The sequence below is a fragment of the Chaetodon trifascialis genome, chromosome 20, assembly GCF_039877785.1.
Source record: "Chaetodon trifascialis isolate fChaTrf1 chromosome 20, fChaTrf1.hap1, whole genome shotgun sequence".
In the NCBI taxonomy this organism is placed as follows: Eukaryota; Metazoa; Chordata; class Actinopteri; order Chaetodontiformes; family Chaetodontidae; genus Chaetodon; species Chaetodon trifascialis.
Window position 1 is genome coordinate 8,997,637 of NC_092075.1, and position 22,092 is coordinate 9,019,728.

Sequence of the window (22,092 nt, forward strand, 5' to 3'; positions counted from 1 at the left end):
TACATTTTGTGGAATAATACAAGAATCAAATGCAAACAGACAATCACACCATGGCACAGAGGAACATGTAACTGAAATGTTATATAAGAAAATGGTGGTCACATTCAAACATGACAAATGTTAAGGCAAGTACATGTTTATTGTCCATTTTATATTTTCACCATTAACTATTTTTTGTCTTTTTTTCCACATTGAGCTGTGTGTTTTTTATCCAATGCAAGTGCACTGGGCGTTTAAACCAGAGTCAAATTCCTGTATGTGCACATATACTTGGCCAAAAAATTCTGATTCTGATGTTGCGTGCCAGCTACATTGTCATTTTTGGCCAGTGAAATATCTTTCGAGGCTTATCACTAAACATTATTAAATTAATCGACACGTTACATGCACACGTCACACTTTAGAAAACGTGCTAGATACAGCATGTAATATAATCACACTGTTTTTCCCTTTCGTTTTTTTCTTTTTAGAAAATATCAGTTAAACTAAAACCTCTAATTAGTTGTATCTTCCATTCTACTCTTTCCAAACTGTGTTAGCCCCAGATGCATTAACTACACAAGCATTGCCTTGCTACATGTCACACAGTTTGGGGATATGTGTTATAACCACATCTGTCTACTAAAGTTAGGGGTTAAATACCTTGATCAAAGGTGCACTGAGGGTAAATTAACTTCCTCTATTTTCAGTATTTTCCTCCAGAGAAATAAATCAGTGAGCAAGCATTCCTAGTAAAACCATGATGACATATGACTTACCAATACAGTTGAAGAAGGGCTCTTTCTTGCACTGACTGGAGCAGCCATCCCCATTCATAGAGTTCATATCATCACATTCCTCGCCTTTGGAACTAGAACAGCAGGGGGCTTTACTCAGAAAACATCCACACACATACACTGCCAAACTGATAAATATGGAAACAAATTATGAGTTAAGTTTTTTTTTTCCCCTCTGAAAATGCTTGATTGCACATCTGTTTGCATGAATTTTAGTATGTTATGTATTTTAATCTTGCAAGTGTCGTTGCCTGTTACCTCTGGATGCGTCCATCCCCGCAGTAGTGTGCCCCGAGTTCATGCACCAGAGGTGGGGAAGGCTCACTCTCACTCAGGCCAGAGATGGTCTGGACCTGGTATGTGTAAACGATATGTGGCAACACATCCCTGCACAGAGAGAGGCAAAAATCACAATAAGTTCACATATTTTGGGATAATGTGAAGCCTTGAGGAAATGTTTGATAAAGAATCATGTGTAAAGAGAGTACCACTAGCCAACACAAATAAAAACATCTGTCTCAGTGCATGCCTCCACACATCTACCTATCCAGTCACACGCTGATATGGCTGCGTTTACCCGCTTTGGGTCCAGCTTTGCTTTGTTTCCTTATCATAGTGATTCAAGGATCCATCATGATGAATACACAATGGACAGGAGAAATATTGGGGGTCTACTCACTTTGCCGGTGTATGTCGCCATGATGGTTTCTTGAGTCACCATGATAAGGAAGTCTGAAATAAAAGTCTGAAAGGAAAAAAAACATAAATGAGAAAACCAAAACCATAAACAAAAAAAAAGAAAAAATCAAAGCTGTAAATGAGAAACCAAAGCCATAAGCAAAGCAACAAACAAAACCAGAGGATAGAAAACTGTAAATGAGGAACAACAAAAGTGCAAGTGAGGGTGCTGTCATGACTGTCACAGTTGTCCTGTTCTTATTTACTTTCTCTCTGATCTGTTGTTTGCCATTACATGTTACTCGTATTACCATCAGGTTTAATCATTTCTATTCGATTCTGGCTCTGTTTCTACTATGGCCAGGCTTACTGGTTCCTGTAAGCCACTGGTTCTCTTCGCACTCTTCAAATATCTTCTAAATTAATTGCTCAGAGTAAGAAGAAACATGTAAAGGCAAACAAAGAACCTGAGTTTATGTATTCATCGACTTTTACTATTATAAACAATAAAAACAGGATAACTGATTTCCTGATAACTGATCAGCACTCTCATTTGCAGCTGTATCGTTTACAGTTTTCTTTCCGTTTTGACTTAATTTTTTTCATTTTGCTTATAGTTTCGGTTTCTCACTTCTAGTTTTGATTTGTCGCTTATGGTCATGGTTTCTCCTTCATGGTTTTCTTTTGTGGCTTTCAGAGTTTTTGACCCTACATTGTGTGTGTGTGTGTGTGTGTGTGTGTGTGTGTGTGTGTGTGTGTGTGTGAGCATGTGTGTAAATAAGACCACCAAGGTTAAGACATTTCATTACATTCTAATTTTGATTCAGACAAGCACTCACTCTAATAAGTCACGCTATTTAAATACGCTGTGTTAGTTTGTGAATTGCATATTATATGGTTTGACTGTTGCCTGAAGATAGTCCTGCACACACAGTTTTAATGTACTGTCATTAATTGGTGTAGTTGCAATTTCATTTTGTTTGAATGGAAAGTTCATGTGACATTTTTTTAATTGACAATAAAGTTCCAGAAATTATTTTATTATCTAACTTGATTCAATCAAAAATACAATATGGAATTAATGAATATCAGAAATGAAAAACCATGCTGTTTAAGAGTTCAAATATATCCCTGCAGTTTCAGTTTTGGTACACGTGACTGTGGTAGCACAGTGGAGAAAATGAGCGAGTGTAATGCATGCTATATTTTCTCTATGTTATTCAGTGCATAAGCGGATAGGAATGCATAATTGTTGTGTATAATCATGGCTAGTAGTCATTAAGTACATGGCAAAAACTAGGTATACGGATGAAGAACAACATCAGTAAATGAGGGTAAATAGGACCGATAGGTTAGCCATAGATCATTTCATGTGGACCATCAAGTACCATTGACATAATTTTGGAATTCCCTCTGCATTGCTGTAAATGCAGTGACAAGCATGCAGGGATACTGTACTGCTCACATGAGTACCAGGGCATATGTGGATTCATATACCCATTACACAAAGAAGCTCACGCACAAACATGCACAAACACATGCTGGCACACACACACACAATATCTTTGTTATTAGTAACACAATGCCAGCCAACTGCAGGCTTTTAACTTAAACAAGACTGCACAGGCATGAACCACTATTCCCAATGCTTCCATAAAATCCGAAGTGTGAGCGCAATGGAACACCGGTAGCGAACATTGCTTTGTCTGGAACTGCATAGCTTTCACCCGAGGCCAAAGACAAAGTCAGCAATCAAACCAAGAAAGTGTTCAGAGTAATGTGCAGGGAAGCCATAATCTTTGATCAGCTGTAAGTCAAACCATTTTAGTGAAAATAAATCACAGGGTTGGTGGTTCAGTCCCTGGCTCCTCCTGTCCACACGTCAAAGACACTGAATCCCAAGTTGCTCGCATGGCAGCTCCATCGCCATCGATGTGTGAATGGGTAAATTTGAGGCAAATTGCAAAGCGCATTGTCCATAAAGGTAGAAAAGCGCTATATAAGTGCAGTCCAAGAATACCAGAATGTTCTTAGAGACATGTTTAATGAATGAGGCAGGTATGTACAAACAATATCATAGACACAAATACATTGCAGTGCATCAGAAGTGTACAAGTGTTGCCCGTGTTTATGTGTTTGCCTGTATGTACACATGCTCTCATGTTCTTCCTCTCATAAAATAAACACAAATAAAAGATTTACAACAGGAAAGATTATTTTCTTCATGGCATTTCTGACTATGGTTCCTGGCTTTTGTCTCCCCCCCATCTTCATTTCTTTATTTCTCCTGTGTATTTGTTCATCACATTCCCAGCAGACGAAAGCAGACCAAGTTCAAGTTATCTGTGTTGTCCCAATTACAAAAGATGATGGACCTAAAGATCAAGTAACCAAATGAATTTCCCCACAGCAAAATGTGTGCCTAGGATGAGATATTTATGTTGGCTTTATTATTATCAACACAGAATGTTTGACCTGACAGACGCTCTTTTATATTACAGTATGTCCTGCTCAGCAATGTTGGCCCATGCTGGTGCAATTCCAGGCTACGCTCAAACATGCCCCCTCTAATTGAATTAGTTTAGCCCCTGGAAAAGTCAAGCTGTGGGAGACTTTATCTTTGAGGAGAGCAAATACACAGAATAGACAGAAAGAGGAGAGAAACAGATACTGCGTTGCAGCAAGGCAGCACATGAATTTCCTTTTGTGGGTAATGAGAAATTCTAGCTATCATACTGTAGGTAATCCAATGCACAAAAATGTAATTGCACTGCTTGATCAGGCCACAGTGAGAAAGCATGGCCATGCAAGAACAAGCAAGAACAAAGAGACAAGTTGCTAGATCCGACTGTGTAGGAGGTAAAAGAGGAGGAGAACGTGAAACACATAGAGCAAATACATAGAGAAAAATAATCAAAAGAAAAAAGAGATAAGGAAAAGGGAGGAGTAAATGTGACTTCTAAAATTGGATCTAGAGAAGTTTTATATATAGGGCAGGGGGACTTCTGTGGAAAATATGATGAGGTAACTGTCATTTATTCTGCATTATGCTGAGCTTTATTCCATCAATCTTCCCACGGGTAGTTAGAATCAAGACAGTGCTCTCCCAATAGCTTTAACTCAGCTGCTGTTTAGCTGCCCATGCTCTGATTTGAAGACCAAAGACACCTTAAATCATTGTTTGCATGTTTATGTTTTCCTACAAGAAATGTCTTGCAGTCCTGGGATTCAAAGGCAACAGCAAAGGTGAAAGTAGAGCGATGTTGGTGTCGCGCCACAAAAAAGTCTGAGGGAACAAGCCGAGGTGGATGACTGAGCGCGCAACCACGGTCTCTTAGACCACAGTCTGTGGTTTGCGTCCACAGTCAGTGTTGATTTTCTTTTTCATGTCTATCTCGGCTAAGAACTGCAAACCAGTCAACGTTGTCAATAGCAGTGCACTGCAAATACTTTTTAAACAGACCCCACCACTTTCTCCTGTACAAAGCTGTTAAAACCTTGGGTCTAGACTGAGCAGGTTTAGAAGTGTCTCCGCAAAAGTCCTTTCACTCAAAAGTACTTTCCTTACCTCTCAGGCTCATTGATGTAATTCTAAACACCAAACACTGAACTCTACCTGACCTATACACATCCAAGGATATACTCATGATCTACTCCATCAGTACTGTTTCTACATCTTGTGATGGACTGAGAGTTTAAGTATGCAGCTAAGCAACACGTGTTACCTAGGTGTCATAATACGCTTCGGTTCTGTAGGTTAAATATTGCTGCTGCTCATAGCGTGATAACAACTGTTTAAACATGGCTCTTACCCTGTTCCCAATTAGGTGCATGCTTGATTCCTCCTGACCTCACCACTAATAGCCATGCTGCGTTAGGCAGGGAAGAATGGAACAGAACACGTGGTGCAGATGTAACAGTTCTATGAGTTCTCCATCCCTTAGAACTTGGTGAGTGGGCTACATAAGAACAACATTTAGAATGACAGGGGCATTAATAAACAGCAATTTTGTGAAAGAGCTTGCGGCCAGTATCATGTCTAGGTCTCACTTGATGTGGTACAATCATTTGACACGTGTGTGTACGTGGTGGATAATACCCAGTGATAGACATGACTTCTGGCGGTCATCCAGGCATCATAAAACCACACTTTCATCTGTAACCGATTAGATATGATATGTAACTGATGTAACAGATCTCATATGCAACTCATGCTACACAGGATTTGACTTTAGTCAGACAAGGTGTCACGTGGTAAGATTTCATTGCTGGTGCCTCTGTGTGCATCCAGACATTCTTCTCAAGACCCCTGTAGGAATAGAGGTTTTATCTTGGCTCGCGCTCAAAGCGAGGCACAAGGCACTGTAATATGCCTTTCAAAGGTGTTTTGATAGCACCAGGTGATTACACATGGAAGCATGTGCTAATGTATGTACCTGCTACTGAGTGCAAGAAGAGTGTTGGTGGGTGTCTGAATTCATCTGTGTGTGTTCCTGCCTTCACTTATGTGTGCACTAGGCTTATGTGTGTGCATGCATATGGATGTGTTTCCGTTCTGTAGCTGCTTGTTGTTCTTGGCTGAGAGATCCCAGATGAGAAAAGCAGATAAATTTAAGGAAGTTGAGAAAATATCTTAGATTGAGCCTGCAAGAACAACAAACAGGGCAATTCTCCTTTTGTCAGTGTGGCAGCTGACATGCATTTGAGGTTTTACTGGCATTCAATTTACACCTACAGTATGTCTAACAAACTAATGCTACATGTTTAGACCTACAAGAGGTAATACAGGAGACGAGATTATTTTAATGGCCGATCATTTGTAGAAGGCGTCTATACTGCCATAGTCAACAGCTGCATTTGAATGAAGAGCCACATTTTCGTGATGTTGATACGCGATCAATTAAACTAAAGGTAGAAAGACAGATATCCAAGTCCTCCTTGAACCCTGACCACTGCCAAGAAGTCCGCTAAATGCCCAAATTAACACTGTTGATTAGAATTTTTATCTTGACATGAAAAAGACACAGTAATCACTAGTGCAGCCCATTCGCAAGAAATCCCATTTTGTTCTTGAACATCCACACAAACAAACCTGTCAACCCACCCCACTGACATTCAATTTGTCAATCTGATTAGCCCAGACTTATCCCTATATAATAGGTGTGTTTCCTATTCTGTAATACAGAGTGCTAGAGGAATTCCGGCGAGTGCACCAGATATGCCATGTCTCCCTATGAGGACTACACTATTCACTCTGTCTGCAACTCATGAATGGTTCATATTAGGAGGATTATGCAAGGCCAGCATCCTATAGGGACAGGGGGTTGGGGGTGAAAGCAGTCAACCTGATATGAAAAGAAGGAATTGTTGAGAAGTAAAATCAGTGCATGATGAGGGGGAATGAAAATTTATGGGGAAATAGAACGTGTTGCTAGAATCTTCATGGTCTGAAATATTGTGAATGACACTGAAACTTAGTCTACTGATTTTAAATTCAAAATAAATACAGTTTAAATTAGAAAAACAGTCTTGTCAATATGTGATATTGCCAATGAACCAAGTACAAATTGTAACTCCCAATATTAAATTGGCTCTATACTTAAGGACATGGTATGTTCAAAAAGAACTACTTTGTATGACATGTCGTCCAACCACGTTGGTAAGCAAAAGTGTTTATATGGCCAGTCATTGTCAGATTTTCTCTCCTTTGTACACATAAAATCAGACATGATTATGTCAAGAATGACAACAAGAGAGCTTGAAAGAGAAGTTTAAATCTTGCTGACTTTCTCACAGCCACACATCTGGCCAGTCATAGTGTGAAGTGGACGTCAGCTTGTCAGTTGAAGAAAGTAACAGAAATTGGTGGACATAGCAGTGTCAGGGCACTCCAGCACCTTTTCTGGTACTCACAATAATGACTGCTGGAGCCCAGAGCTATTTTTCACAATTAGCCAGAAAGTGTGTAGCACAAAAAAACACAAACAAGCAGATCTTGCATCTTCTTTTTAAGGTGAAACCTGAGGTAGACTGAGTTCTCACGCAGCAGCAGACATGTCAGCAGAGCAGCTTAGGGATGGATGGGGGATTTAATGGGGAAGAGCTGTGCAGAACCAGGGTAGACTCAGTTTACAGAGGGGGGTGATTACAGAGGGGGTGTGGGTAGTAGTGATGCTGGGGGAGCTGCCCTCTCTTTTGGCTGGGAGGTCTCTTCACATCAGCTCTGAGATAGGTTTTGACTGAATGACAGCTCTGAAGGCCACATCAGGAAGAGGATTAGCCCATGGGCTGGGGTACCTCAGAGGGACAGGGTCAAACTAGCCCAATCCTCCTACCCTCTCTCTTCATACTTTCTCGACCCCCTAATGTTCTCCTCCATCACCTATTGGCCTCCTTGAGCCTAGCAATGATTTACCCCCAACTGGTCCAACCTTCCACCCCAGCGTCTCTTCACCCTTCTTACTCCCCACCATAATTTACTTTGTCACCCTGACCTCACAGCCCTTAGCCATTCCAAACAAACCACCAGCCATGGATGAAGCCAAAGGAGCCAAGATGTCAGTTGTCCTCTTTCTCAGCTTGCCCGTGCACAGGTGAAGGCCAGTGGCCTGCCAGTGGGAGGTCAATCACCCCCCCTCCATCAAGACCTCCATCACTCTATCCAACCCCATGGTGCTGCTTACCGTGTGGTCAACAAAGCATTTCAGCAGCTGGCCCAAGGCGATCAAACAGAGCACTTTACATTGGATTTGTGGCATGCCAAAACATCTGAGTGAACTTTGGTCTTTACTCCATCATGTCAAAGGCCACATTTTGTTCTCTTTTCACTAGAACTTGTTTGCATTTCACTCATTTGATTTGAGTAGTGCCATGACATGCAAACAGACCCCAGAGCATAGTTATACACTCACGTTTTGCTTCCCCGCATCAGTGTCATAGGAAAGGTATAGAGGCTAATGACCATGCATTGATCAGTACCCAAGAGTGACTTAAACCATTGTGAGAAAAGTGCAAACTATCCATGTAGCATGTTTTGCTCCAAACAGTTTTGCAGTAAATTCTGTAATAAAAAAAAGAATATATTTGTTGTTGTTTTTTCACCTTCTATTCATTTGAATGAGTTAAAGATTTTGATGGCTGAATACAATACAATACTGAGTACTTACTTGCTACAAAATTCTAACCATCTTACAGAGACAAGATCCCATATGCTCTCACAACAGAAAACAGTCAGCCAGTGCCACTGACCACTGCCACTGGAATGCAACCACAGCTAGTGAAATACACCACAGCAGCGAAACTACCTACAGTACATCAATAATCACTGAAGTGTGCCAAAACCCCCAAATAAATACATCCCTATTGCAGACAGCTTTCCACAGACACTGCAATTCATCCAGGAAGTAGTGGACGGATATGGAACTTAGGTATCATCACTCCATCTTGCATAACATGCATACTCACCCTTTTGCCTCTTATCAAGCACTTTCCTTCTCATGTGAACCACGCTGACAGCACGATAGTGAGATGGCATAACACGCAGCAGTGCCATGTATAGCACAATCTTTATCGAGTCAGCACATTCCATGAAAACAAAGCACTAAACTCTCACCACAGTGTGCAGATAATACCTTTAACAAGCCATCTGTTTGCCTTTGCTTCATGGAACAGGGGAAAAAACAAATGTGGGCAACGATTGACCTGTGACTTAGGAAACAAATGTTGGGCTGCAGATTTGAAACTGCAGAAGCAGTGGTGGCTTGCTAGTGCTCCTCGGGGTATTGAAAAGGATATCTGGTAACACAAGAATGTATTTTTGTGGATAGTTTCCACATAAACTTCTTCTTACTGGTAAATTTTTGTAAAGCACTTTGTAACATTGTTAAGAAAAGTGCTATATAAATAATGTTTACTATTATTATTAGCATTATTTTTATTACCCCTTTTTTTATCACATTGAAGAAGGAGGCTAAATGATAATCAGAGTCATGGAAGTTCCCAACTCTCAAAATTCTCAAAATAGTTGTTTTTTGTCAAACCAAAGCATGGCCAATATGTTGTATGGCCTCCGCTTCAATCAAAGGTTGGTCTTTCTCACATTAGGAAAAAAAACAAGCTTGTATTGAATATGCTCTTTAGAGCTTTCTAAACTCTGTCAGGGAGAACATGTTGAGTTTTATGCAGGTTGCTGACACAGTCAGGCAGCGATGACTGATGAGAACTTTGTGTACTCATACAAAAATGTTCACCTACCAGGTCACTCACCTATCTGTATATCGGCGACTAGGTTCATCCAACATCAGACCGTGGGGTGCATGGGTGAAGGGTGGTTGGCGCAACAAGCGGTAGCGTAGTGGTTGGCAATGCCTACAAAGTGTGCAGTCTGGCTTGGATGCCAAAAGGGTGCCATCAATCTCTAGGTGTTGCTCCATAGTGAAAAACTGTACCCCATACACCTCTTCCTCTATATCCAGCTTCAGGGTCAGTGGGGTGTCACAGAAGACGTTACTGGGGCCCAGTGAAATGTTGTTCCCACTGACAGTCAGTAGCAAGATGTTGTGGATAGCTGGCAGTGCTGTTTCCTCAGGGCTGAAGAAGGTGACCCACACAGTCAGAGAGTCTGGTATCAGCGGGTAGAGGAACTCTAGCTGAAGCATGCAGCCCTGGAGAGGGCATTCGGACAGGCCAACAACACCTTGCTCTATCCCTGAATTGGGACTCCAGGTACGTACACTTGGCTCACAAGCCTGTTCCACATCTGGAGGTCCTATGGGATGAAATTACAAAAAGAGGCACAGTGTCACGCACGCAACATGTAAACAACAAAGATACCTTAAATAATTCATGGATACAACAAATTACATGAAGACGTGCAATGATGAATACAAATATGTTATGCTACAGGTCCCTGAATTCTTCAAAGGATGCAGAAAAGGATGCAGGTAAGATAGTATTTTAAACTAAATTCTAAAGCTAGTAACATTTTTAAGAGAACTGAAATATCAAGACTTTGCATGAGTGATCTTTTCAGTGTAACTTCACTTCTTGCAACATCAAGGTAGAGGTGAAACTGAGAGTTCATTGTGAGTCCATCTGCAGAGGAAAGGCAGAGCTGAGGTGTGTACCTTCTGAGAGGGGCCTGTGCAGGGTTCTCACTTCAGCACAGTCATTACAACCTCTAACAGTCACACTCCAGCCATATTTGGAGTCCACACACAGCTAACTCGCATTATCCCAAGTGACGTACACTAACATTCATCAAGCACTTTTAGAAGCCAGCAAGCAGCAGACACTATGTTCTCCCTCGATTTCCTTTTGTGCATTTCCAAGCTGGCAACCAACGAAGCCATTTGCTAACCTCATTTCTGGGCACCATGCAAAATTCCAGTGTTTAATCAAGTGAGGACTGAATACGGTTTCCAAGCCACATTATCTCAACACATTTATTATTGTACTGTAAGTGTGTGTGTGGCCAGAGTGGAGGTGAATTAAAGAAAAAGAGAAAGAGAGACAGAAAGAAAGAGAGGGAGGGAGAAAGAGGGGGGAGTCTGGGAGAGAATGAACTAAGACACTCCAAGAGCTTGGCTTTGCTCGGCTCATGTAGTCCTGGCTTTCTGGGTACAGTTTCATTGAGTTTGCAAGGAAAGGAGCTGTAGCCACTGAAAATATTTTGTAATGTCAGCTGTTATGATGGGCCCTACTCCTGGTCTGGCGCTGTTGCTAATGTGGTTGGAGATTTAAGAGGAGACAGAATAGGGGTGTCATCCACTATGTAACCTAAGGCAATGTAAACTGTATTTCAAAGTTGCAAAGATGTATCTATGATTGGCAGCAAATCTGTGCACGCAAAGGGTTTGAAATTCAGCATCAAAATCATAATGACTTTCATGTAATTGTCTGCTAAATCGTAGACAGAGTAGCTACCTGCAACAGGTCATCAAAATTCACAACAAAAAGATAAATATGATGTTTCAAATCAATGTCTCAGTTCTCAAAACTTCCCAGCAGAATACAACCCTCCCCAAAAAATTATATCACATCCCTACCACCACATAAACAGCCCAACTCTGAAGTGTTTGACCTATAATTCCCTTAGAGCAGGGGGAGGGGGCCTCAAGGTGACTCAACCAACCTAAGCTTTGAATATGAGCCATTCATTCTCAGTTGATGAGCTGATCCCATCTGGGCATTAGTCTGTCGACAAAAACATCCATCCTGGGGAAAATTAGTGAAATACATTAGGCGTCTCTGCACTGTAACTGGGACTAGGTTCAACATAAGCCAATGTTTCTGTACCCTCAAAGCTCTTCACTCTCTCATGAACATAAGCACAGGTCTGGACAAACGTGACTGAAATGGACAAGGCTGCATGTCATGTGTCAGGTGGACGATGTATCCATGTCTCCTGATTGTTACACATTAAATAGTAGAGCTAAAATAATAATAATAAAAAAAAACACATATTCAATTAGAAAATAAAAAGACTTTTCTCATTTGAAAAGTTTTCCGTTTTGATTAGGACCTCAGAATAGATGTTAACGGTTGTGTATTTGGCCAAATTAGTGCACAACCCAACACTGTTCCTGGGGTTGGCATTGAGACCAAAGACAGCCCAGTGATTAAAAAAATGCAAGTGGCTGTGTCGGTGGGGGTCATGTTGTCTCAGATACCAATGAAAAGATGAAATATGATCCAGGAAATCTAGCCTGAGTGAGCCATCTATGGGTTTGAAGGCTTTTCAGACGACATTGATTTATAATACTATGAAATAGGATCGTATGACGTTTATCCTTAATTGTTATGGTCACTAGGTGAGCAGTAGAAACACAGTCTTCACATTACAGAGTAACCTGCTGAATGACGTTGCGGCAAAAGTTGAGCCTGGCTTCCTTTTTTTTTATTTTAACAACCATGCATTTTTTTTTTCAGGAGCCTTGAGAGTCGTCTCATTCAGATGAATGGAAGAGATTCATTATTTTATTCAGTGCTAATATTGGTCCAAATGCAGCCTTATCCTTCAAGCCTTTTTTCATTTAAGCCTTTTTTCTTTGAACATATTGGTTGGTAATGGTGGCATTCCTTCATCTTCAACTTTAATGGGGTTATGACTGATATGGGCAGACTTACATGAGGGCTTTAAGAAGGAAAAAGAATGTAATTTTTTAGGCGAACACTTTTTAACATTAACATCGACGACTAACTGAATTGACAGTGATGAACTCAAATCAGCACCCAATCAACAATTATGTCTTTTTCAATTCATCTGATAATTGAGCAACATGAGAGACCTGGGAATCTTTTTTTATGCACGGGTAAAAACACTTTTGTAGCAAGGATGATCAATGTTTGGTACAATTTACAGAAATCAGCTAAAGAATGACAAGTTGGTGAAGTACAACAGGATAGATGCTGGTGTCTGCCCACTATCCAGCCATAATCCTTCTGCTCAGGAGAATCATCCTGATCCACAAAAAGTACAGAGAGCCGGATGAATAAACAGACAAGGATATGTCCGGGCATGCACGCTTTATGCTTTCTAAGAAGTGTCTGGCTCTGGCTCTCACTATCGATGACTCACTGTCACACACTGTTACACACTTCCTCACTCAGAAGGCAGACATCAACCCCCTCCAACCCTTTTGCCTTGTCACACACACAAACAGAGAGACACTTCACAGACACACTTTATAAAGGCAATAGACACTCTATGGCTTGGGAACCAATGTCACATTGAGTTAGGTTCAGGGTATTTCAGAGGTTAATCCGTCATAGCTGTTGGCAACTGGTGGTTTTTTTAAGCATATGGAGCAGTTGACACAATTGCTACTTTTGGGTACATGTCACTATAGATACTTTTGACTGATATATGTTAAGTGAAAAAATCAGGGCAGGAAGTAATGACTAGCAGAGGATGGTACAGGAACCAGAATTCGGAGAAAGAAAACCAAACTTTTTTGCTTTCAACAACAAGTTTACCATTAGGAACTAAATATAAAGAGCACATTTTTGTCATCGGTTCACACGTTTACTTCAAGCTAGCTGTAACTGAGCAGATTTTTGGAGTCAGCTTTGGGCTTTTTTCTCTTTGTAATGGAGTAAATGTTATAGTAAAATAAATATTCACTCAGCTACATCAGACATTAGCTAGCTATCATGGCTAGTGTTGATCTTGGCATGTAAAAGGACAACACTCTTTCTTTTTTTAATGACTTGGTTTGTGTTTCCTTGTGGTTAATTAGGTGGTATAACAATGGGTCCTAATGAATGACATGCAGAGATCCTGTCAAGGAGGACTATCTTCAGTACACGTGCTCATGCATGCTTATCTTTAGACTCTTTCTCTGGAGTATGACTGTTATGTGGGATATGAGAAGAAAGCAGCAGCAAATAAAATTAGATTAGTTAAAAAATGTCCTACTACCAAGGAGTCAAATGTCATTCTGACGGTTTAAACCAATGGATGAGCTTTGACATCTTGAAAGACTTGGTGGGTGCTGGGAGGATATCTCTTAAAACTGCCTATGCATCAACTGTGTCTACAAAAACATGTTTTTGTTGGTTTTTTTTGTTCACATTGGTTCATTTTGTGGACCTGAACCATGGCATAAACTGAGCCCTCTGTTCTTGAATAATGTCAGACAGACAAAGCATGTGTGGCATCATATAAACCAGCATGGCCTTACACATGTTTTTCCTGGAGTTCTAATAATGTCCTGGACCTATACATACAGACACACATATGCAAACATTTTGTACATTCAGTGTATTGCAAATGCATATGAAGAGCATTATTTCGTAAATGCAACTCCATGTGCACATAAAGTACAAAATAACAGGAATGTGTATTCGCTTAGAGCTGCATATGCACATGCACATTCCCACACACGTACGTATGATGGCGAACATACACATCCTGGACCTTTCACTTCCACTCATGTGCACTGCTGTTTTCAATCAATCCAGGATCCTCCCTTGTGAATGTCACTAACCACATGCAATTCTCCTAACTATCTCGAGTGGTTTCCACCCCACCCAACCTCTCTTGCCCCCTCCCTGAGTCCATATCCATGTGTGTTTTTGCCTTGTATTTTTCGTTCTTGCTTTTTTTCCTCCAGATACATTTCTCCAGCGTATAAAGTACTAAAGATTTATGAGAGGTACTCTGGCTCTCTCTGACCGCACCAGTGTTCCCCAGTCAAGTAGTGTGAGGGTACAGCCAACAAGTCCTTAGATAACAGGTGCCATGTGTATGCTTGAACGCTGATGCACAGTCACACAAATTCATACGTTAGCACACTTATCTTCCAATGTGAGGATGTTATGCTAATACTAAAGTTTATGGTATCTTAGAGTGAGCAGTTTGTCAGAATGTCTAATGGAAGTTAGTAACTGCTGGACACATATGCACCATCACAGCAGGAAACAGCAGCTGTGGTATCCACTGAGAAGCTGGCCCAAGCAGAGTTAACAGGGAATGGGGAGCTGCCACAAACAGGGACCCCTTCCAAGAGGGAAAATAGAGTACAGTTTACACACACAGCATGTTAGACAAGCCCAGACTTGCCTCTGGTACACACACTATAGCCAGTGTGAAGGCAAGGTTCAGTGACTTTAGAATCTATAGAGCGTCTACACAGACATGAATGTGCAGACAAACTTCAGATGGCATTACAATCTGGGACAAAGACACAAATAAGGCTGCAAATTCAATTGTTTGGCATAATATTATCATTATTATTATTATTTACATTGTGTTATATTTAATGCAGAAGATTCCGATTGATGGTGTTTTGCACATGGAAGCACAAATTGTTTCCATTCAGCATAATAATCAATCTACAATAAAATCTACATACAAGTACTTTTGATTTAGTGATGATTGGTGACTCTTTTGGTGACTGCTTTGACTGTAAATCCAAGTCAGTGCAAAAAAATGTTTTTAAAAATTTATTAACTATGAAAACTTTGGTGCAAGCATGTTGTAAAATTTCAAATGGATGAATTTAAGATAAATGTGTCTGTGTTATTATCAACTTATCTCACTCATCAGCCAAAGAAAAAAACACTTTGTTAGTGTTTTTTATGCAATCACCATTACTGATCATAATTGTAGTAATATTGATATGTTTATGTATTCATTGCAGAGTGGTAAAATTTTGTTGTTCTTACTGGAATTATTGAGTGGTGACAGAGACATGTGCTTGTTTTTCTTGAGAGATCCTGTATGTTTTAATAGTTGTTCTTGTTTTATTGTGGATTTTTTTTTTTTTTTTAATATGTTGTATTTGTTGCATCTTAATATGTTGTGACTGGCTGCTACCTTGGCCAGGTCTCTCTTGTAAAATAGATGGGACTTCCTGGTTAAATAAAGGTAATAATAATAACAATAATAATAATAATAATAAGTGTTGCTCTCACCTTTGTGGGTTCCCTCAGTGTGTTTTTTAGTTATTTTGTCATGTTAAGAAACAGCTTTACCATTTCTTGATAGATACAGGCCAAACCTGCTAGCCTAGCAACAGTAAGGCTACAAAAACAAACAAACAAACAAACAAACCATAATGCAACATGTTCCTAAAGCAACAGTAACACGGCTGGTCCTGGCTTTCTCTTTCTAAAGAGAACATCTACAGTTGTGAATAAGTTTGTGTGGTCCTAATTTCAAATGTCGTAAATTCAGGCTTCTACATTAATGTACAGATCTCCACACAATTACTTACAAGTAGGAAACACGTCTACACGTGACAAATTTGACTGCATGCAACTTTGCTAGATATGGTGATTAGTGTAATTGACATTAAAAAATAGATTCCTTAAAATGTTTTTTAGAAAGTGCAAACTGTGGGAGAATAGTATGCACATATAGATGCACATAGCCACATGCATAATATCTAGAGTAGGACTGGTGCTGCCACTGTCATAACCACATAGTAATCAGAGATGCACAGATAGGACAACAACTATTTTGATAGCTTTAATATCCAATCTCTATTGCCTGTACCTGTACAGTTGTTCTAATATGGATTCACTAGCAGGGCAAAAAAAGAAGAAAAGAGAACAAAATGTTTCTTTTTATTCTCAAAAATCCTGCTAATTTCAGCATTTATTGCACTCAAATACCCATAAACAGAAATTTAAAAAGGGGGAATTACAGCTAAGACATGAGCTTTAACCTTGGTTTTGGGCCTGAGCCCTCATATGGGAATTGTGGTACCATACATCCATTGGGAAGCGACCTCCTTGATCCTTCCATGTTGTCCCACGGCCCAAGTGTCATGAATCCAGTGAGTCATTTGCATGTTTTGAGGTTGAGTCAGTCACCAAAATGTTTTGCATGTTGGTGTGTTGACTCAGAAAATCAACTAAAGTCAAACCTCAAATCGTGTTCTTGAACTGTAAACTTTGTAGAAAAGGTGGATGTGGCTTTGCTTTTATATTAACTTTGCTTTAAGTAGAAACAGCTCATTAGAATCAAGAAACTGACAAAAGACTGAGATTTACTGCAGCATGAAGGATGAGGAAGGCAACATATTTACATATATTAGCCACAAAAGGTTAACCACCAACCATCTTACAATGAGTTCAGTGCCATGAAACCTAACAACTGGTGAGTACGGTATGTAGTGTATTGTACTGTACCTTCAGCCTCTCGTGGGGACCAGTGTCCAGAAGGGGCGCACGGCCGTGGGGATGAGGAATTGGAGGCATACTGCAGTAGAACTCTCCCCTCAGTGCATTTATCACACACTGATCCCACTTCTCTAGGAAACCAACAGACAGGCACAGCAACCAACTTAGATACAGGCCAAATACACATCATTAATACAGTATAAAAACACACAGCAATCACAGTAATGTAAAATTTAATGCAGTTTTAGTGTGTAAACAAATTATTTAATTATACTATCGTTACATTAACTCAAACAGTAATCAATAATGAAATTAATCTCTATCAACTTTATTACCATACACACCCGCATCTGTTTGGCAACCTATGTAGCTCATTTCACCTGTCGTAAAAGTGTCCAGAAATCGGTGGAAACCATTCCAGGGTGATGGAATTATGATGCTGCTCAACCACTTGGGGTGGCATTGGCACTGGAGGAGGTTTGGAGGCGGGTTGCCAGGTCTGGTAGATGAGGTCTAGGTAGCAGTGCATCCTAGCCACCTGGTTCAGAGTGAAGGAATCTGTGCAGGCATCATCTGTTGGGAACAGAGGAAGTTCGGCATGAGCAGTGTGGACTGGACTTTGGATTAATCAGTGACAGGAAAAGGAAGTAATAAATCATTCAACATGTCTACATCCCATAAATAAAATGAACCACCAGTGCGTATTTAGTAGTGTCTTTCCATTTAACTATGACAACAGAAAATGTTTAATTTTGGCACAAAAGGGGCAACATGAAAGGATATGCCCCCCACTATGTTTTTCCTATGAAATGCAGCTGCGAAATTCCACACCTGTCTCAGTATGCACACACACTCAACAGACTCCTCTATGGCAATCTCTGTGTGGCAGTTTTTGCAGGTTAGAGGTATAACCGTAATGTTTTGCCCAGAGAAGCAGTATCTCACCTGCATAACTCATGTAGTTGTTAAACGGCGTGTGCGTGAAATGCCGACAGCCACAGGTTTCGTTGCCAGGTTCAGGATCCTGGCAGCCTTTGTATTTGGGAGTGGGGTTGGTGTCCGCACACAGATCTCCAGTCTCCATTGAGGGCTCAGTCTCCAAACATGCATCGTTGCACGACTCGATCTCTGATATACCTCGGAACACGTGATAAAGCCCAAGACTGTGACCGATCTCATGGACCATGGTGTCAGTGTGACCAAATGTTCCATAGAAGGAAGGGTTCAACACAATTCCACCTTAAAAAATATGAGAAGACACACCCACAATGTAAACACAACACAAAAGCCTATTCTTTGTATGGAGTAAAGAAATCATGGAACTGTAGTAAGATTCAAACAATGCATTATTAATGGGCCTCCTCAGCTTCATTATCACCTTCTTCCCTCTTAGAGCTGTGATGAAACTGCTAGAGGCTTGAACTGTAATTACTCAAAATCAACAATCTGGGCTGCCAAAGAAGGGATGTGTGCATATGAGTGTGCATGCATGCACGTATGCATGTGTGTTTATTTGTCTTCTACCCAAATGTGTGAGGGCCTCCTTGTCCCAGGGCCAAGTGGCAACCCCCGCCAGATCTTCATCAGAGGAATTGGCGAAGAAGACATTCAGGTGAGTCGAGCCATCCAAATGCAGAATCTCTTTCAGCTCTTTCACATCCAAATAGGCTCTGGAAATTTTGAAGAAGAAAAAAAACCAAGGGAAAAATAGAGTATTTCACATTAAGTTAATAGCTCGCAGTGAGGATAGTCTCTTCCAAGAGAATGCAGATTTCACCAAGGCAAATTGTTACAAATAACAACAGTGTTTCTGGCCAGAAAGAGTTTATGTGGTGTTATCTTTCATGAAAACAGAGCTCGGAATTAGGTCCCTGTTGAATTTAAATATTTCGTTAAAGTGTATTGGCAATTGCAATGGCCCTTAAACCAAGAGAATGAAGGTTGAATAGGAATACTTGACCCTGTGAGGTTGGAGCCAGTTGGCGTTTTAACCAACATGCCCAAATAAATAAAGACTTTCAACATACAAACGAACCACAAACCATCCTGTAGTTTGATAATTCCACAACAATCTATGTTCTAGTTTATTCTGACACAACACAATACCCGCTCACTTGGACAGGACCAACAGATTTGGGGGAATTTTGTGTCTGGAAGGTTTGACACAGTGATTGTGCACCTGCAGTGTGGTTAGAACTGGTGTCGGATGAGGTTAAAGAACTGTGAATATCAGTTTCGACCATATAATGTCGTCTCCTTAAGTTCAATTTCATTGCAGTGCCTGCTCACTTACACTTGTGTAATATAAGGGAGATTGCACATCATGTTGTTGTTGTTGTCTAGGAAGTGCACAAGGCAAATAAACAATACAATACCCCAAATATGCATCTATGGGCATAAAGTGCTTTTAGCTGAACTGTCACTTGTGGAGACACGAAATGCCAAGCCGCAATGTTTTTATGTGCATGGTGATGTCGGATGTTTTCTGTTGGAAGACAGTGAATCATGCTATAACCAGTACAATAAAACATCTTTCCCATTATTTTGTCTGTTTTTGACGATCCCCTCGAGTATGCTCCTTCCTCATTTCGACATACAGCGAGAGATGTCATGGCGAGCCGCAGAAGTACAAAACAGGTGCTGGTGGGAATAAATCCACTGCTTCAGTGAGACTAAAAATAATCTGGGGGTTTTGGACATTTTAATATTGTGACATTGTTTCATGTTTTTTTCATGGTTGTACAGGCTGAACTGCAGTTTTTTTATTTTATTTGAATAGACTCATGAGTCACATAAACAGTGAGTTACTCCTGCTTGGCTGTCTTAAACACATATCATGTGAGATATCACATATTCAAATCTTCACACAAGGCCTAAATACACTGAATAGTGTATTACACTTTATATGACAAGGTGCTAGCATGGCAATGAATTACCTGTCCCTGCAGCAGCACCAATTCTACTTTTTTCTTTGTTTAGACTGTATCTATAGCACAAAATGTGTTGAAACATTCTTTTCTGGTAGCATTTCAGATCAGCCTCACTCATCCAAGTCAGCCTGAGACCTCAATTAATTGCTCAGATATTCTGATGTCTCCTTGTCCATGACATAATGTTTTGTCTTGGCCCCGGGAACACTAACGGCAGCAATAACGACTGCAATCGTTCAACACAATGAGATAGCATTCCAGCAGTGAAACTGTCATTCATTTTATGAACACATCAAACAAGTTTTTCTCTATGAGCTTGGCTGGTGGTCCTGGCAAACAGCATCAACAAGCTCAGTCATCTCTTGGAAGAGTCAATAATCTGTTGCATATGCTGAAGTGATCGTTTATTCCTTTCCTTTGGCTGAGGAAGGCTCTGGAAATAGATACGCGATGGATACGAAAACAGGAGTTTATCAGAAACAAGACATGACACTGGCCCTAATATCACAAATTAGATCCTCTTCGGATGTTTTGACCTAGTTTGCTTGACCCACTTGCCCGCCTTATATTTTGTACTCTTATTTTGTAAGTGCTCAGATGTTAAGATTAAGTGCAAAAGCACAGAGGCAAAAACAACATGCCTTTACAGCACCTGGCCGCATACAGCAGGGAGAGTTTCTTCCCAGCACAAGAGTACACTACGTGATTTCACTGGTGCTCTTTTTTGCTTAAATGAGTGCTAACATTTAAAATAACACAGTGTAATCTCTCATTGGAACAAATAACCTTTGGGCTGTTGCCACTGTTTTGTGAATGGTACCCTGTGTCTTGCCATGTACACATCTCTGGGTCAGACAGAGTCGTGTTGCATGTGCTGACATAAAAATGGACCTTGATGAAAGAGTTTAGGTGAAAGTGAAGTGGGGTGGTCAGACATGAATATAAATAGTGACAGGGTGATGGATGGATGACAACATGAACAGTGTGGGTGGTAAACAAGTTGATATATAACAGCATTGTATAAATGAGATTAGTGAGTGACAATGCTTTGTCAAATAACAGACTGATTGGTCATAGGTTACATGTTACAAGGCTGATTTTCACTCGTACTGCATGACCGCATATTTTTGTTTACATGAACACTATATCTGTTTTGATGTTGATGCCGCGGTGTTTCGAATTTATCTCTTACATATATCATAAACACAAAAGATCCAGCCTAGAAAGGTTTTTGGTCATTTCGGTCAAGATCTTACTTAAGTTATACTGCCAGCCTTTAAAATATAAATACATGTAATCATGCGCTGCATCACATTGTAAGAGAAAATGTCATGCTTTATTCTTTTAAAGTGCACATCACATTTGTCCCACTTACGTGAAGTCAGGCAAATATAAGGATGAAAGCAAAAATTTCAAAGACTCGTACCTTTGTGAAGTGCGTAATCCTGAAGTGTGCTATTAATATTTACTCTCCTACTCAACAGCTGGCTCTGAATGAAGTGTATTTACATGATGTATTGAGTTGCTGTAAAGTTAAAAGGTGGTGTACAGTTCCACTGGACAAAGACACTTGATTTGATTTCCTTTGCGTACAAGCAAAGGCAGTGAGGTTGTCACTAACAGTACAGCCTGCACACTGGCAAATTTTCACTACTGTGCCTACTGTCATTTAACAACTTTCTGAAAAAGTGCATTCAGTGGGACTCACTGATATGTAACGTAGTTCATGATTAACAGCCCGGTGATAATAGCAGCTCATTTATATGAGATCAAATTTGACATCTTGAGATTTCAGCTAAATCATAGTGAACTATTCACCTGCCAAAAGCAGTGCAGCTCTTTATAGGCCAGTTTTTATTCAATGTATAAAAGAAATTTCAATTGCTGGTTCTGTTATTTTTATTAGGTCATTTATTCTTTTTGATCATTAGACCATTTTATTTGCTTTTAAGACTCAAAAGTCCACCTGAAGAGTATTTTTTATATGCGTAACATTTTTTCAAAGACATTAAAGAAGGCCTTAAAATGAGTTCAGCTGTGCCAGTGTGCTCTTTTTTCCTTTTTTGGTTAATAATTCT

At 40.2% G+C, this 22,092-nt stretch overlaps 1 protein-coding gene across 1 annotated transcript in view; it reads right to left on the bottom strand.

The window, feature by feature from the left end:
- Positions 1 to 22,092, bottom strand: part of pappaa (pregnancy-associated plasma protein A, pappalysin 1a) — an 86,655-nt gene that overhangs the window by 51,671 nt on the left and 12,892 nt on the right. Inside the window, exons 3-9 of the mRNA XM_070989799.1 lie at positions 18,609 to 18,754; positions 18,030 to 18,323; positions 17,465 to 17,657; positions 17,094 to 17,215; positions 9,720 to 10,221; positions 1,035 to 1,163; positions 759 to 850 (exon numbers count right to left, since the gene is read on the bottom strand). Coding sequence (XP_070845900.1) covers positions 759 to 850; positions 1,035 to 1,163; positions 9,720 to 10,221; positions 17,094 to 17,215; positions 17,465 to 17,657; positions 18,030 to 18,323; positions 18,609 to 18,754 — 1,478 coding nt within the window. The remainder of the gene's footprint in view (positions 1 to 758; positions 851 to 1,034; positions 1,164 to 9,719; positions 10,222 to 17,093; positions 17,216 to 17,464; positions 17,658 to 18,029; positions 18,324 to 18,608; positions 18,755 to 22,092) is intronic.